The sequence below is a fragment of the Centroberyx gerrardi genome, chromosome 1, assembly GCF_048128805.1.
Source record: "Centroberyx gerrardi isolate f3 chromosome 1, fCenGer3.hap1.cur.20231027, whole genome shotgun sequence".
NCBI lineage: Eukaryota > Metazoa > Chordata > Actinopteri > Beryciformes > Berycidae > Centroberyx > Centroberyx gerrardi.
This window is the reverse complement of record NC_135997.1, coordinates 14,260,829-14,279,609: the sequence shown is the minus strand read 5'-3', so window position 1 is coordinate 14,279,609 and position 18,781 is coordinate 14,260,829. Positions and strand designations below refer to the sequence as shown.

Sequence of the window (18,781 nt, the reverse complement as noted above, 5' to 3'; positions counted from 1 at the left end):
TTTGAAAAGAGAAAGTGTCTTTGATAAATGGAGGTTCTTTTGAAGAGCTGCTCTTTTGACATGAGCTGGATGTAGCTTTTTCCTTTCTCATCTCTCTATTCAGCAGCCGCTATAATGGATGACAGGAGGTAGAGAGACAGTGAGGGCCAGGGGTGCTGTAAATAGATTTACAGAGGGATACTTTGTGATCCCAAGCACACAATGGGGCCGTGGCCCTCTTTGCAGTGCTCAGATTTTCCTCTGTAATCTTCTCCTTACATCCTCCCTTCCAGTCTACAGCGCCCAGAGCTCAGCGCCCATCATTTATTCAGAGTTCATGCTTTGGAGAACACACCGTGTTTTCCCGTTTGTCATGTCGCTTTGTACTCAGATTAAACTTGGCATCATGTTGTACTTGACGCACAATGAAACCCTGTCATTCACCGCTCTGTGACAATATTAAATGTCATGTCCGTGTGCATTTACAGAATAAAATAACAGCTTTCGGGGGGCCTCTGAATAGTTGCTGCACATTACACTTAATGTATTATGCAAGGGGAGAGTGCCGACTGCTGCTGGCTCCATTGTTGAATGACCTAGTTCCTCAGTGAATACACAGGGCATTAGCACAGGGCTGTCTTCCTCTCTAAAGACTCAAGTAGGAGATGGACACTTTGACTCTGCATGATACAAATAATCTCTCCCCCCTAGGTTTCGCCTGGACGACACTAAAAGCAGGCATGTTGCCGCCATTCAGAAGAGAGCATTTGTTTTACTCCCAGGGTGAGCGTTCAATCTCTGCCAAAGGTGCACTGTCTGCGCTGACCCCTCCTATCCCTCTTTCTTTTCTGAGCATGCCTATCACACGCAGTCTGAACAGATACTCAGGTGGAGTCCCAACACAATACTAACAGCTCCCCTGCCACACACACCGACACCGACACCAACACACACATTAATCTTTCAGCCCCTGTGTTCTCTGTGCTTCCTTCACCGTTTTGTTTGTTTTCCACTTTTCCCCCACATGGGAGTTTATGTATGTTTATCTTTTTTTTTTCTAATAGAGGAAGGTGCTAAAACATTAAATAAACGGAAAATAATAAGTCCAAAGAAATTATCTATACTATTGTATCTGATTCATACTGCTGTGTTTTCCTGATAAATAAAATAATGTTGGCAACAATAGCTAATAGTAATTGAAAAAATATTGGAAAAAATGAAAAATATGAAAAAATATGATAATTAAGATATCTGTCTAAAATGTTTTTTTATTTCTTTCTTACAACCCTTTTCTGGAGGGTTGAAAAGGATGACAAGATGAAGGATGAAGATAGTTCAAGTCCATTTGAGGCCTTTCACAGTATTTTGATTTTCCTCATGCTTTTATTTATTCAAGAACTATTTCTCAAAAGAAAAGACTGTGAGAGAGACAGAAAGAGCACTGCAATTTACCATCATACTTGAAGGAGCAGTCATTATTTATGGCCAGCTGAGTGATTCTGATATACAATTAACCACTACCTGCTTATGGCCTGTGATTAGAGCCTGTCTATCTGACGGCCCTTTGCTTACTTAAGTGTTTTCTAATTATGACATATGTGGTGGTCCCTGCTGGGCAAGAGGACGCTTTGTAAAGAGAAGATGGAGTGCGGTGCCTTTCTCAGTGCCACGTTCTGTGTGAAGTGACACACACACGCATACACACACACACACAGCTGTATTCATCACCCAGCCACATTATTGCACTTAATGAAAGAAGCTAGCAGCCCGATGACAAAGTGACTGATGTGCGATTAGCTGGGTGGGCAATGGTGCTGCTTCGGATGCTACTTGGACAGTCCACCAGGAAGACACGGCGTTCAGGGGGAAGTCTGTAATAAATTAGCCATCTCTTCCCTCTCCTGTGCTCCGCTGGTCCCTCCTGATCAATCAAGTCCTTTTATAAACTCATGATCATTAAGCATCATGTTGGGCTGAGAAGGAGAGAGAACAGGGGCCATCCATCAATGAATTTCATTAATAACTAGCTTGGTGCTGAACTTCTTTCTCCACCACACAAAGTCATATGATTAGTGAGCATCAGCGCATTAGGCAGCTGGGAACAACATTGAACGAGCCTGAATGAGGCTCTTGTTTGCGCATTCTTCATTTGACAGAATCATGTGGTAACATGATTTCTGTCTGTGATCATACAAATTGTCTAATGTGTATGTATCATACACATTTGTGCTTACAGGGGTTATTTAGAATAGGCTGGCATGAATATGAGCCAGCTTTTACATACTTGGATATCGTAAAGGTGTAGTTACAGTAAATTTCCCTTTCCTTGTGTTAGCTATGCTAATTAACATTAGACTATCTGTGCAATATGGTACCACAAATTTTCATAAAATTTTATATAGTGACTTTAATATACTTATTGGTTATAAGTTTGATAATTTATATCTGTGAATTAGAATTATAGTTGAAATTAGGGCCATAAATTATATGCACAACATCGGGGGTTTTGTTTAAAGGCTTGAAAATATTCAGTGAACTAATGCTTCTTTACTGCCCACGCATCAAGTGCTGTGATAAATTAATGGCACTTTTATTATTTTATAGTGTCATTAAATTTTTACTGATCACTCTGACACAGAAGAGTAGCAAAGGACATGCAGTATCTAGGGATGCTGGCAATCCTGCCAGGAGAGAGAGAGAGAAAGAGAGGGGGGGAGGGGGAGAGAGAGAGAGAGATCACACCAATATATGGCTGATGTAAAAGGTATTCATAAAGTAGAGTACAGCAGAAGGCCTTCAATAAGAAAAATACAGAAAAATAAATGCTGAGGATTTAGCGACTGAGAAAGAAAGGGTAAAATAGAGTGCAATGAAAAGTGAGGGAATCTCTTGATTTATTAAAAAAAAAGAAGAAAAAAAACAAACACGGGGAACAAGAATAAAGCAAGAGTGAGGGGAAGAGGGAGAGAGAAAGAGAGAGGACACAAAAGATGTAACAGTACACATTGTTCCCCTCCCATTCTGACCACGACCGCTGGCAAGCAACTGGTCCCTCCCTCAAATGACTTCAGCATGCAGCTCTCCATCCCACAACTAAAATTATAGCAGTGCACTCCAAGCTGTAGTGGAAAAATGCCACCCACAATAATCTCATCTGCCCTGCCTGCGCAGTCTTTGTCTGTAAAGTTTGGTAACAGACGCATTTTGTTCAGCTGCACATGGCTGCCCAGTGAAGTCATGAGTCTTGAGCGAGACAGAGAGAGAGAGAGAGAGAGAGAGAGAGAGAGAGAGAGAGAGAGAGAGAGAGAGAGAGAGAGAGAAAGGATGGATGGCAGAGTCTGTGGAACTTCTTGTGCGAGGAACCCAAGAGAGCCCTTGTCAGTGCTGTAAAGAGAGCTTTAATCTGCCTGGCCACAGAACATGTGCCGGAGGCCTGCTGCTCTGCCCACAGGGTGTATTCTGGGCAGAGGCGGGTGGCGGACGGCCCTGTGCATTGTGCCTGTTTCTGCCCTGTATTTACGCATTACATTGCCAATCCTGACACTCCTTCACTCTCTCCTTTATAAATAGCCCTCGGCTATAGGCAAAGCCATATGGCCTTGGATTGTTCAAATACAGATGAAAGTAAAATACACAGCGCAATGAGGTAGACTGTGGTGCGGATCAGCATGGACTAATTAAACAGGCAGGACTGATTAGACAGGCAAGTTTGTTGAGTCAGGTTGAGGCATGACATAGTATAATGAAAACTATCTTGACTTAGATGATTGCAACAGTAACTGCACATAAACTTTTCAGATACCATGTTAAGAAATTGATGCACCACTTAGCACTCCAGAGAAAATACTGTCTATGGCTTTAGGTAGTAAAAAAAGTAAAAAAAAACCTCACTCTGATGTTACTTTAGTAAAAGAGCTAGGGCAAGGTGAAGAGATGCTTGACTGAACCAGGCAATAATCAAACCAGACAGGTGCAAAATCCATGAGTTAGCTCATACTTTTTCTCAGACCCAGGTACTGCTAATACCTTGGTGAAAAAACAGACAAACCAGGCCTTGCTGCATGTTGAATTTCCAGGGCCATCTCTAGACTTTGGGCCAGGCTCAAAACATGTTTCAATTCATATTCAGTTCATGTTTTGTTTTAATTTATCATTAAATAAAGTCAAAATGTTTATCCTTCAATAAGTATTAGTGAACCAATGATATCTTTTTGTTGGAGCTGTGTGGCTTCGAGCACAAAGTGAACTGATTTTTTAAATGTCAATCAAAGTCACTTAATAGTCTGGTTATGCTTTGGCCATATATGTATAGTATATTACATGTTTAGCCATTTATGTGCAATCGCACAGCAGTTACTGGCTACATTTCCCCGATCTCTAAACTATTGTTTGAATCTTGTCCATGTTTCCTTCATGGTGGAAATTGTATTATCATATATATATATTTTTATATTCAGTGTATGTATATATATATATATATATATATATATATATATATATATATATTTTTTTTTTTTTTTTTTTTTTTTTTTTCCAGCCTTTATCAGCTGCAGGACCCTAAACAGCCACTTATGTTGCTTAATGTGCTGAACTGGCTCTGGCTATAGCACACACCTGGTATGTAGCAAGTTGAAGGCCATGGATCTCTGACCACAATACAAGGCTTTGTGTATCAAGTGTCAGTCATCACTGTGGTCTATAGCCCCAAGTTGAGACTTTGAGGCCCTCAAACTGAAACCCTCAACAATCTGTCCCAGCCCTGAAGGAGACAAAGACTGCACTTTAACATGCACTTTTACATAGCTACCTCTGTGTTCAGCTCCTCGTCTGTTTTGTATTTTCATTGTAACCAGTTGCAATGTTATTTATAAGTCTGCAGCTTTCCAGTAGTTGGTAGTTTTGAACCATTTAAATGTTAAGTACATCCAGCCGTGCGGTAAGCCCACAGTTCCTTTCATGCAGACTCTTGCTCTCTTTTTACCAGGAGCTCCCCCTTTGCTAAAGCTAATGCAGGCGGCAGCAGCAGAATCAACAGTAGCAGCCACAACAGGCTGGCATCTGTTCTATAGCAGCCGTCCTCTACATCACACAGAGCAGAGATGGCCAGCTATTCCAGTCCCATTGGTACTGCCAGGGCATCACCTCATTTGTTTAAAACAGAGAAAAGAACAGCCTTTAATTTAATTATGGGGCTTAAAGTATGTAAAAGATAGCTGAGCTAACCCTACTCTGGGCATTATGCCAATTTATTTTTTATTGTTTGTTTTTAATGACAGAATATAATATCATTATTCAGGATGAGCTCTTTTTTTGTTGGAGGCAAAACAAGTCAAACCCACAAAATGTGACCGTTCAACTTCAGTTGCAACACAAAATAATGTGACAACACATTTGTGTTATTTTTAACACATCATTTGTAAATAATAATTAACATATTTTGTGTTTCCTGAAAAGTATTACAAATGTGTGTTGACTCCAATTAGACTAAAAATGACACGTCCTTTTGTACAGGAGTTTTACGTGTTGCCATCTCTGCGCTATGAAGGTCTTCCTGACAGAATGCTCCGTTTTTTATGTTCTTCTACACTGTGCTGAGAACATTTGTGTTGAGATCATGTATTTTATGGGTTTCCAGCTCTCAATGATCCTGAACTGTTCACTAGGTCCTCCAGGGACTGTTAAGTTGGGCTCAGATCTCCTGCCTTATCAAACACTCCAGGTTGCAAACTGCAGTACGTTAGAGCATTACCCAAACCCCTTTCACATATGGACAAAACCCTATGACTTGTTGGACACTAGAGCCATTATGTGCCCACTGCAACAATACCATAGAGTATAAATGGCCCTTTGTGGCCTATTCTCTCCCTTGTCTTTTGTTGTGCTTACCTTGCAGTGAGCACAGCATTACAGGTCTTAGCCACCAGGGCCAGTAACATTTCTGAGCGACTGCTGCAGGCCAGAAATTCACCATGTAAAATGACAACTGTAGAAAATAATGGAGCTACCTCAGCCAAATGCCCCAACCAAGATGCAGTCTTGATGTCTTTCTGGAGGAGAGACGAGACAGAGCAAAAGACCTGACCTGGGACAGGAGCCCACACACACAGACACTGGAGGCACAAACACATACACAACTGGACACACACACTCACACACACACACACACACACACACACACACACACACACAGGCACATATTATCCAGAGTCATACACTATTTTTATTCTTTTGGCAGATGTGAACAATTGGACAAAGCATTAATGTAAGCAATCTTCACAATAGCACTTGCTGGCTACAGCCAGTGTCTGGGAGCTGAGCATAATCTAATTTGGATGGGCAAACCCTTGTATGCCAAGGATTTACATTGCAGCCAAAACGCCTTGGTTTGCAATTTCCAAGACAGCAGTCGAAAAGGAGCAGAAAATTGCTTCCAGGGCTGCAGACCAGACAAGATTATATTCAAAGTCTTTGTGAGGGCTTTGCCTGAATAGAGCCCTGGCATCACACACACACACACACACACACACACATGCGAGCCTGCACGCACATGTGCACACACACACACACACACGCACGCACGCACGCACAGGAGTGAGCAGTATAACCACTATAACCAATAGGTTAGCAGTCAGGATTTTGTGGAGCACCAGTATAAGCTCCGTTTGAATATTTAGAGGCTGAGCTTCGGGACACGGGAAATGGACAATTGCAGTCATCAATATTGAAGAGAGGAGGGGTTGCAGGGCAGAAGAGGGCAGTTCAATAGGTTAATACACTGGCCTTTCACCTTTTGATTCCAGTTTGGGACATGTCAGCAGAGGAATATATTTTATCTCTACGCCGAACCTCCAGGGCATCATGTGTTCAGTTACTATCAGAACCAAGACGAGAGAAGAGGATTCATCAGTCCAGAAATCTGCCACACCTGACTTTACAGGGCTTGACAAGAAGGACTGACCAATGTCCCAGGGCTTGTAAGACGAGTTGATTGGTCAGTCATTGGCCCAATTGGTGATAAGAGTATTATCTCTTCTTCTCTGCTCGGCCATTGGTTGACTCTCATCTCTGGTAGGCTTTTTCTGACCAATCAGATTGGACGCCACGTCAGCGTTAGTCAAGGATTCACTAACTCAGAGAGTTTTTTTGGCGCTGACATGGTGGCAGGAACTTTAAATTATGAAGCAAAAACAAAATGCTGCTTCGTTCGTCATGGAAGCAACAGTTTCCTGAAGTTGAAAACACTGAATCAATCCTGTACCATTTCTCAGTGATTTCTGGGTAAGAGGAATCAAGCTGGCTCATTTTTAACGGTACAGACAATTACATGAAACACACACTTAATGCCCACAACAAGAGCTAGCAGCACCTACTGTGTATGCTGGCAAAGAAGCTAGCTGACCCCCTCTGAACAGCTCTCATTAATGTATTGATAAGATGGATGAATGAATAGAATTCACAGCCTTGTGAATTTCCACTCTGACTTTTGGTTTGCTTTTTCCATGTTACTGCTGGTTACATCTACAGAAAAGCTCCTATCAGTTAGTTATGAAGGTTCACATACTGTATGACTACAATAAGTGCAGCAAGGGCCAATTTATACCTTGGAATTATTACACTTTTGGGACTTTTTGGAATTACACTTTTTTACTGATTATGTTTCACTGCTTTTACTGCTGGATTGTGAACATTTCATAGTAATACATTACATTTCTGGGAAAATAACTCTGACCTATTGGCCATATTCAATTTGCCCGTGCAGCAATGTTATGACTCTGCATCCAACTGCTGTGTGAGTAGGGCACTGTACAGATGCTTGATATTTTTATTCAACTATGACCCTGGAAAATAGCGTATCCAGTTATAGTTATAGTACATAATAGCAGGAAACAATTCCAAGAGTTACAAATGGATTGGTATGTATTTGACTGTAGGCATCCTGGCTAGCTCTAGATAAAAGCTTCCACTGGGTGAGGAGGAGATGGTAAATAATGGAACAAAGTAATTGCCCTCTGCAGACAATAATACCTTTACATAAATATTTCAAACAGGTAAATTGTAGGAGGGTTGTAAAAGGTTTTATTGTACTGATGGTCTATAGTAAAAACAGACAAATAAAAAGACAAGCAAGAAAATACGCTCCTGTAAAGCATGAATATTTTACATGTCCTCAAGTAAAGGGCTTGTATACTGTAGAACAGAGAGTCTGATCTATCTCCTAGGTCAATGGCTAGGGAGAGAGAGAGAGAGAGAGGGAGGGAGAGAGAGGGAGAGAGAGAGAGGAGTCATAGTAATAAAGGTTAGGGAGGGATGCATTGTACTGTACGGACACACTTTGTATTAAAAGATGAATTGATCCATCTGTAAGCAGCACTTAGACCCACTCCTCTGCCCGGTCATTACACTGGGATAAATCAATATTTAATATCCCCCTCTAACAGCCACGCTAGATGATCTTAACCTCTCCTTAATCCCATTTATGTTACCTTTCCAGAATCTTCTTCATGTAAGCTCTCACTATGATAAACTTCCAAACAAGAGACTGGGAGGGGAGCTATTAAAGACCACACCGTATTTATGTCAGGTGAGGCACTTGCTTGAAATATTAATATTCTGAAACTGACCAAAGTGAAAGCTTTTATCTGGGGCATTCAAACCGCTCTAGACTTTGGCTTGTATCAGCAGAAGACTCTCTCTCTCTCTCTCTCTCTCTCTCTCTCTCTCTCTCTCTCTCTCTCCTCTCTCTCTCTCTCTCTCTCTCTCTCTCTCTCTCTCTCACCTCACCGCTGAATTACAACCTACTGTTCTTTATTGCAGCAGAAGGATGAAGATGATGGGGTAATTCTTTTAGCTGACTTGGTAAAGCATGCCTCTAATTTCACACCACCCTAATAGGGGCAGTGTCACTGAAAGTAAGAGGTGATAGTATCTCACTCTGATTTGCAGGAGCCAGAGAGTCAAGCATGAGCTCAGTTAAGGTGTCATTTAACGGGACGTATAAATGACATTGTAATGAAAACAGAAACTTATTACCTCTGGTAAAGCTATGGCAGCTTTCACTTACTAACATTCTTGGGTATTTTCACCCAAGAAAGTTACCAATGTGTTTGATATCCTGTAGACAATTACCTGAGAAAAAACCCACACAGATGCACACACAAACAAAGGCGTTGGGCTTAAATGACTTCCCAAAAGAGGGAGTGTCTGGTGCGTACAGTTACCACAAGCAACGCAGTAACCCAAACATACCAGTCGTATTTTCAACATTATAGTACCCCTAATTATTATTTGTTGTTTCTACCTGTTTGCTGTCAGTGCTGCGATCCTCCAGTGCCAGCCTCCCCAGCCTTAACTCAATCTTACATCTAAGTATATTCCCTCCTTATTATACTTTTATAGTAAACTTAATTTATGTAGCACTTTTACTTACTTTTTTATTTACTTGCTACTTTACATTTACGTACCATCTCTCTCTCTTTCTCTTTCTGTCTCTCTGTCTGTCTCTCTCTCTCCTCGGGCAGCAAACAGAGTTAAAAGGTAGATTACAGGTGAGGAGTGATTGAATATGTCAAGCACAGGATCCCTTTAAGAAAACCCATTCACCTCACCTGAGATGATAGCTTTAACACAGGCTGAGCAGACAGGTCCACAATTCAGGGGAGACAAAACTGAATCCAACTAAAGACTAAGCAGGGAGTAAAAAGGCGTTAAGCTCTACCTGCTAAGAACAATGTGGCTGTAGGTGTGTGTTGCCTGTTGAAAATGGCTCTTTACAGGCATTGTTCAAGTATTGCTTTCATGTCATGGCAGATTCTGCTGCTTGACTGACCACAGGCTCACCTTAGAGGTAGGGAGGCAGGGAGCTGCTCAGGCTCCTGTCACAGACAGTGACTGAGTGGAAATAAGGGTGTTTACTTACAGGCCTCACACACACTCGTGCTAAAAGTTTCACATGCCATGGCCCACTTAGCGGGAAAAGAACAAAGAGATTCAATAACAGGAAAAAAGCTAACAACTTAAAGATGTGTGTAAGATGCTGTGCCTCTTTGCTTGCTTCAAAGTTAAGGAGAAAATGTGTCCTAGTAAACGTATCATAGACGCTTGAAAGAAATAAATAGGGATTATAGAATGGATCATTATTGTTAAGATGTTAGTCTAACATTAGTCCTTGGTTAGTAAGTAGATTAGGGGAGACTCTGTTTCTCTGCAACCTCTCTGTGGGCCGCACCAATTTATTTGCCACACTTCAGTGAGAGCATAGATGATTGCCACCTGCATAGACAGTGATCTCCTCCAAACACCAAATTAGAGGGAAATCAAAATAGATATTCATTGACTTTTTTACATATACATTGACCTAGTTGAGGCTGTTGGTTGAAAGTGTCAGGTGCTGAAATATTAATGAGCATCGCTCCCAGTTCCTGCCTGCTCCTCACAGCCAACTGGCAACATGGCATCAAACTGAAGGGAGGAGGACAGCTTTTTTCTCTCCTTGATTGACTCATCGATTGAAGATATTTTTAAAGGGAATCCCTGGGAGTGTGTGCTCCTGGTACAAAGCAGCCCTGTCCCGTGTCAAGGGACGGAGAGGGCTGCAAGTCTGCTTTAATTGGGCAGAGACTTCAGAGTCTTCTTAACCCACACCGGGCACTGCCATGGCCTGTCACGGCCCTCACACCAACATCAACAACACCAAGCCCTCTAAACACACACACACACACACACACACGCACACACACACACACACACACACACACACACACACACTCACACTCGTTTGTGTAAACACACGTATACACACTAAATATGCCAATGCCAATCAATACGACCACCCTGGACAGGGATTAAAGAAAAATATTGGTCTTAAGAATTACTGCTATATCAAAATCACTGTGTTCCAGTTTATTTACTAGTTTGTTTTTTCCACTACTTTCATGGACAACTATGACTACCAACTCTCTGTGTGGTTGAAGGGTTGTTTTTTGCTCTATATAGTGTGTTGCTAATTATTTGGTATAGCAGTGTAAAAGTCCCGTGAAAACAGGAAACAGTTTGGGATGGAGAGGACCTGCATAATGGGGACTTGGCAAGGATAAAAGAGAGAAAGACTATGGCTATTTGATTGCAGTCCTAACCTTGTCAACTCTGCAGTTGTTGAGGCCCATGGAGCTGAGGGCGGAGAGCTTTGCCTCCATGCCCTGCTGGTGATGCTGCAGCTGTTCCCTCTGGATCTGCTCCCTCATTTTCCTGGCCTCTTGAATGGCCTTCATCACCGCATCCTGGTCCCCAAACAGCGCGGTGGAGTTTAGGCTGGACAGGATGTCTGCACACAAATACACACACACACACACACACGCACACATAGTGGAGGTTGGGGAGGAATGGGATGAAGACAGTAAAATGGCCTGTTAGAACACACACTCCAGAAAATAACTTGACCGCTGCAGGTTTGACAGCAGCATTCATTTGTCAGATATGAAGCACCAAAACCCTGTAATAGGTCCTCCTTCTTCCTCCGTGGATGTGGAGTGTGTAAGTGTGTGTTTAAACGGTGTACATTTGTGTATATGTGGCCTAGTGCTTGTGTGGGATCGAGCTTGAGAAGCGGAGGCAGTCTGCGGTCTTACCCAGGGAGGAACCACGACCCAGTCCTCCTCCGAGGGGGCTGGGGATACCGCCCTTGCCGATAAGGTTGTTGGGGCTGCTTTTGCTGCCAGGGAACAAGTTTTGTGTCGGGGATGTGGGGGACTTGACCAGGTCTGTCGTCTTGGGCCGGGCGGACAGGTTGAGGGGCTGCGTTCCCTCCTCCTATGGCAGCAGAGATAGGGGGAATGAGAGAAGACAGATGTGAATAGGTGGCCCCCACCCCTTTTGGAGGAGCGCAGCATTCCCAGACGGCACAGATCTGCTCTGTTCCCGGTTAATTACAGGATCCCTACCCTGACCCACGCTTCCTCTCTGGTTCTCTCCTCTCCTCTCCTCTCCTCTCCTCTCCTCATTCATCCTTAGGAACTGTGCCATTACGGTCTTCCTCACAGTTGCCCAGTGCCTTTGTTCACACTAATTAAAGCAGATTCTGCCTCTCTGTACATCTTCATCTGTTCTCCCTCTCCTCCTCCCTGCTTTCTGTCTCTGCACTCTGGTTCGAAGAATAAATAATGACCAGATAACAGCGGTGCCGATGATCAAAGACAGCTGTTCCATTCATCAGATGTCGACTTACATTATCTACTTCATTAACTTGTTTCCTAATTCCCTTCCTCATTTGTGCATACTTGGTTTTATCATTTGCTTTGATAACAATTCCTATAATATATAATGTGATAAAAAAAAAAAAAAAAACTCTAAGTGGTTTAGTTCTGAGGTGACAGGTCAGAGGAGGATACATGTATTCAGTGCTGTATTTCCTGGGCTGGTTGCAGCCTTGTGGAAAGCAGTAAGGCATTATTGAGGATGATGAGAGATGAACAGCAGTATTCTCCAGGGTGCTGTCATCAGCAGTTCACCTACTGGGACCAAACATTGTTTATCTAAGGGTACCTGCAACCTAAATAGATGGTAGTGGAAGTATTACAAACACACCAATGGAAGGCAATGGCCATGCATGTCAGAAGTTGCTCCTTTGCTTAAAACATTTGAAAAAGTGAACCCAAGCAGCTGTGTTTATTTCCAGCTGTGCCAATCTTTGTAGGGACGTATGTAAATATTGCTTATGAATAGGTAGCATAAATACACAAGAAACAAGAGTAACCTGTATGAGCCATCATCCTCAATCTGTGCGTAATCTACAGTAGTTGTGCAAAAGTCATGGTGAAAAGCACACAAGACCAAAAGGAATGGACTCAATATTTAATAAAATATTTTTTATAAAATATTTCAAGAAATTAAAGATATAATCAATCTATGATCAGACATTCCATCACTTGAGAGACAAAAATGCCAAGATGATGAGCAAACTGTCCCGTAAGCCAAGACACACAAAAAGTTTGCAATGTGCACAGAGGATTTGCTTAAATACAATGAATACTGACTGATTCGGAATAGAAACAAGTCAAACATGCGTATCCCAGATCCCAGAAGAGAAATGTCACTTTGCGCAGTATAAATCGCCCTGTGTATACAGCAGTCTTTTAAATGAGATTAGGGCTCATGCTGTCGTTAACAGAGTCTTTTTCAAAGCCCAAGTGTCTCCTTGTCCAAACATATGGCTCAAGCATAGACTGCCCCAAGGCCTTGTTATTGCTGTGCCAATAACAGTTTGTCATGCAGTGAAGCTGAAAGCAGACAAACAAAACTAAAGGCAATCTAATTCCATCTAAGTGTGGATACAGATGGGGGGATGCCAGGATATATTTACTTTCCATTTAGGTTTAATTCCTATCAGTTTAAGTTCTTAATTTTGTAATATTTAGCAATATTTTGCATGACTAGAGCTAGTTTGTAGCAATACTGCTCTAAATGGCATCCACCTCATCTGGTAAATAGCGAATGGCATTCATTTGATCAAAGGACAGTGTTGAGTCAGTTTGATGGCAATCTTTGGATCAAAATCCCAGGGGGCAGCAGGCCTGAGGGATGGTGTGTGTGTGTGTGTGTGTGTGTGTGTGTATGAGAGAGAGAGAGACAGAGAGAGAGAGAGAGAGAGAGAGAGAGTCCTGAAGAGAATACCAGAGTGCTGTCCTACCATTTAATAACATGATTTATGTCCCTTCTCCATTGTGATATTATTAAGCTAAACTACTCCAAATGGACGTATGTTTCTGATTATGGCCTTAGTGAGTGGGGATGATGTATATGCCCTCTCATCTGTGTGGAGGTCTAGTGGATCCATGCCATACAGCAGCACAAAATACCTCCTGTATTTGGTTTATTTACAAGGCAAAAAAAGGGTCATCAATCCTACTTTTTGCTTCACTTTAGTCAGCATTTGCATAACACTGTTTATCTTTCTGTCGTAATGGTTTTGTTCCAATGGTTGTTAAAAAAAAAAAAAAAATAGATAAAAAATCGGTTTCTTTGTGATCAGAAACCATGTGTTCCACAAATTACTTGCTTGGAGCACCCAGAGCCATAGCAACCATGTCCACAGAGTTCTGGTTGAGAGAGAGGGGGGCTTGTTAAAACCCCACAGATTGATGGCCTGCTAGAAGCTGGGCTCAGCTATGGCCCGCTGTAACGCTGAAGTAGTGAGTAGTAATACTGGTTGCTAGTTTATTGAGGCAGCACCAACTAGGCTAGGTCAAGTACCACTCGAGGCCTGGGTTGGCGGATGGGGAGGAGGTGTGAACGGTTGAAGGAATCGGGGGTTGTACCTTGACTTGAGTGACGGGGCTGGAGGATCTCTTGTCATTCTTCAGAGAGGAGGGAGAGATGGGCCCACTAGCATTGGGGAGCTGGGGGAGTGGGGGCATCTTGGCTCCAGGAGAGACCTGCATGCTGGCAAGCTGGGCGGCATACAGTTGCTGTAGGGAGGTGGAGAAACCCGCAAGGCGTTAACATCCAAATCCAGAAAACATTCAAAGTTTTATATTCTCTCTTTTCCTCTCCCTAGAACTCTCTCTGCCTCTCTGTCTGCCTTCATCTCCCTCTCTCTCTTTTACGTCTTTCCTCTCTTTCCATGAGGCTGGCAGAGAACCTCCATCAAAGGTCTTAACTGTATTTCAAAGGCTGAACCCAGAGAGAGACAGCAGTCTTAAAAACCACACAGAGATGGCTTTCATTCAAAATACTTGGAGCCCCTATTTTCCACTCATCACAGAGAAAAGTTTGCCGACTGGACGCAAGTGTGTTAGCAAAGATCTCTCATTTCTCTAGATCTACACAGCTTCCTATTGAAGTTTCTGGCCTGTGATTTGTCTCCACACAGCCACGTGAGACAGTCTCATTCACCCACCATCCCACAATGTTAGAAACCCAACCTCAGTTGGATTCTCATCACAGAATATGTTAAATACAAGCATTATTAAGGCTTAGAAACCTGCACAAAGAGCACTGATGTCATCACTCTTATTTTCCTTGGCGTTAAATCAGTAAGTTGTCCAAATGTTGGTGACATTACCACACAAACGTGTGGTTCAAATGACTGGCGAAGCACTCAATAACAGTTGTGCCTCTGACAGGGTTGAACTCTGAAAGCTCAATTTACATTTCTACCGCTGGGCTGATTATGTGGCATACACTGTAAGGAGTGGTTAGGGACATTGATATGAGGGTATGGAAGTATTAAAAAAATCTGGTGAGCCACAGATTACTAATTGTGTGTTGGATCAAATTTTTGACAAAGTAATTCATATCCTTTATCCTGGATAAAATTACAGTTTAACGTCTTGACTTTACTTTAAGTTCTGTGCTATTTAGCTTCTGAATATCAGTAAACCTGAAACAAATAGTCCAGACTGGAAACATTTGATGTTTGATTTTGATTTTTGTACTACTTTTTTTTTCTGTGACTACAGAGCCCTCCTGCATTGCCTAGACTTCTTTCTGCCTCAGGTCAGTATTGATTGGCCACCAGGTAAGTGATGAAATTGGCTTTTGTCTCCTGCTGCAAATGGCAGGGGTCTGTCAAATAGAGCTGCTGTCTGAAACCACCCCCTTAGAGAAAGAGTGTTACTCTATATACAGCTGTAGACCTCTCCTCATCAGACAGATAGCACCCCATAACTCCCCCACTGGCCTGCTATCCTCACACTAGGTAAACCTTTTGGTTTGTTGTGTTATTCAGTCAGATGGTGCTGTCAGGGAGAATCTAATTTCTCTTCCTATGGCCAATCAGCATGCCCTGTCTCATTTCCTGGTTTGACTGGCCACATACAGACTGCATTTGTGTGGATGGAAAAAGCAACCCAGCCCCGGTGGCCTAAGTGCCCCACCTTCGGCAGTGCAGACGCAGACTAAAGCCAAACAAAGCACTTTATGTCCATGCACATATCTCCAGATATAAACACGTATGCGCCCCTGTAAGAAACTTTATCGCTGCCACATAAGCGGCAGTACAAAAGGTCCATTCTTCCAGGGGACCTGGGGATAACAACAGCACATGGGCAGCGGAAATGACAGACTGATTATGTTCCCACAATGATAGCACTGCCCCCACCTCCCTCACAAACAGCCTTTTGTCTCCGAGAGGAATGGACACAGGAGCGGACCCAACTCTATTTTCCTCTCATCTGAGCTAGTCTCTTAGTTAATGTCAATGGTAAAGGCACTCCGTGTGTGTGTGTGTGTGTGTGTGAGAGTGAGAGAGAGAGAGAGAGAGAGAGAGAGAGAGAAAGAGAGGGAGTCTCCATTCACTGCCTGTGACTCCAGGCTACACATGAGTCTTGGTAGAGGAGCGGAAGCTGAGTCTGCTGGACAGATGTTTGCTAACAGGCCTGTCGACGGGCATGCCCCTGACCTTGAGTGGGAAGAACTTTATTGTCCCGGAAAAAGAGCATAATTAGACTTTGCCTCAAATTAGAGGCAGTCAGGCTGCCCTTTTTCAGCACTGATTAGCAGGTCAGTGCCACGGGGTGAGAAGCAACGGTTGTACCCAGCAACAGCCTCCAAGAGCCAAAGAACAATAAATACAATCAGGAGGAAAGGCAGATGAAAGGGGAGTTAACCCACTATACGCTGCTCAAGGACAGACATGAATTGCTGCCACGTCTTCAATGCTCAATGTATGGAGTCTGGGGCCTTTTTTTATGTGGCATTGTCTCTGAGCAAGATATCAAAGAGTAAATTTCCAATGGATTGCAAAATTTGCTCTGTCCACTCAGATGTGTATGGTGGAGCATGTTTGTGTGACTCGCAGTAGTCGCTGAAGTTGAAATACAACCTCAAGAAAGGGTACAGAAAGTTGTCAGTCAAACAGGCAGTGTGGCGCCAAAGAGGCCAGGTTAAATAGACAAGAGACAGGCTGAGTGATGCTGCCTTTCGCCAACGCTCGGACACATGTTCTAGTCCCCTAAGCGGAGGACATCTGCCTGCCTCTCCCAGTAGACACTTTCGCATCGAATAGCCCCCACTCCACATCTTCTTGCCAGGCGGGGGCAGCAGAAGGTGCATGGTAATGAGGGTCAAGCTGAAAGTCAGTGCAGTGACCGGGTTCTTGGAGGAGCAGGCGAAAGCCTGGGTGGAGCCCCGGTCCCTCCCTCCGCCTCTCTCTCTTCCCTTCTCCCTCTGCACTCTTCACCCCATAGTGGTTCTCCCTGCACTGTCTCATTTGACCACAAAAACAAATACATTTAAAACATGTAAATGCTTCACTTCATGAAAAGCCAGGGAGCAGAACACTGAGGCACAGTTTACATAATGGGAGAAAATAGCAACAAAAATGAACATGATAGTTAATGGGATTGCAATGTGGGTGTAAAACGATGGAAGCAGAGAAGTGAAAGAAATATGGCAAAAGAAAATATGTCCTAATCTTATATTATTTGTTTTCTATTTGTTTGAAGGTATCTTGTGGCAGAGGCAGTTCAATGCCATTTTCTATTGTAAAAGGCGTACATGTTGCTGTTGATTATTGCTGCTGTTGATCTACTGTTACAGTACACTATTTTGTTTTTGTGCATCACGGTGTCTGGTAATCTTTGGCCCTTTCCTGTGCCTCTGTACGGCAAACAGATAGATAGGTTCTGTTGTCTGCTTCCTCCTGAAGATGCTACTAATTCCCTAAACAGAAACACAACACACACACACATACAAGCACACACAAAAACGGAGGCCTTTTCTCTGACCCCATTGCTCCCGGTCTCCCAATAGAGCGGAGCAGATCTCAGCGAGCATGGATTCCAAGTGAGCGCAGCACGCCCAAGGTCAGCCTGTTAGCCTCTGGTAATTAAAAACAAGCCCTCTGGAGGCAGCAGAGGTTAAACGGGGAGGTTCACTTTTCTGCCTGCGACAACATTAAACTGAGATTACACACTCTGCTGATGATGTTGGACATCTCAGCAGTATGATACACAATAAAGTCTGGCAGCTTCTGTCTTTCAGTAAAAAAACAAAAAAGCCGGTAGCTCGATATGTCATCTATTTATAAGAAAAACATATGACTAAATAATTTTGCTAATAACTTCCATGTAACTTTGCGATTTTTTTTTATTTTCCTGCAAACACTGGACTTGGGAGCAGAGGGAGGAGGCCGTGGGTACTATAAAGAGAAAAAAAAACATTCTGTGGAAAAACAAGTGTGCATCTTGTTTTTCTCTAAGAAAGGCAGAGCCACAGCACAGCAACAGATGCTGGAAAATACAGCGGCAGATTTTTGTCAGCTTTCCTGCTGCCAGCCATGATGGTGCATTGCACATTTACAAATGAGGCCTGTCATGCAACTCAGTCAGAAAGAATCAGAAAATAAAGACTAACAAATTGCCTTGAAACCACAACAATGCTAAACAACAGTTAACTCTGTATTTTACTTGCAGTTTGCAATTATTTCGGCAATTTACGTGAATCTGTGAATTGCTTATCCTATGACTACCACATTCTCTCTTTGTTTGTTTGTGTGTGTGTGTCTGTCTGTCTGTCAATGTCTCATTCACCTCTGTCTAGCTGGAGCTGAGCACTGGGCTGGATATGAGGGCATTAATTGTGCTTCAATGCACCGCACCATTTAAAAGGCAGCACAGCGCCAGCCCCGTTTGCCACAAGGCTTGTACAGGCTCATTGCCCAGGGCGACCAGGCAGGCTGACCCAGGCCAGGCCCAGATGTCAGGAGTGGAGGAAGGCGTCCTGGTGCACTGTGCCGATGCTTTCCAGTATGGCCCAACATCTGTCTCATCTGCTGGCACCCAACCTGCTCCCCTCTAACCCCTCCTCC

The 18,781-nt window shown here is 43.1% G+C and overlaps 1 protein-coding gene across 5 annotated transcripts in view; it reads right to left on the bottom strand.

Annotated features, from left to right (window-relative positions):
- The window catches only part of sox6 (SRY-box transcription factor 6), a 142,727-nt gene that overhangs the window by 10,273 nt on the left and 113,673 nt on the right, over positions 1 to 18,781 (bottom strand). For all 5 annotated transcript variants that reach the window (XM_071906405.1, XM_078291699.1, XM_078291607.1 and 2 more), the window contains 3 exons: positions 14,289 to 14,438; positions 11,604 to 11,784; positions 11,112 to 11,299 (listed from right to left, as the gene is read on the bottom strand). In XM_071906405.1, the coding sequence (XP_071762506.1) occupies positions 11,112 to 11,299; positions 11,604 to 11,784; positions 14,289 to 14,438 (519 nt within the window). The remainder of the gene's footprint in view (positions 1 to 11,111; positions 11,300 to 11,603; positions 11,785 to 14,288; positions 14,439 to 18,781) is intronic.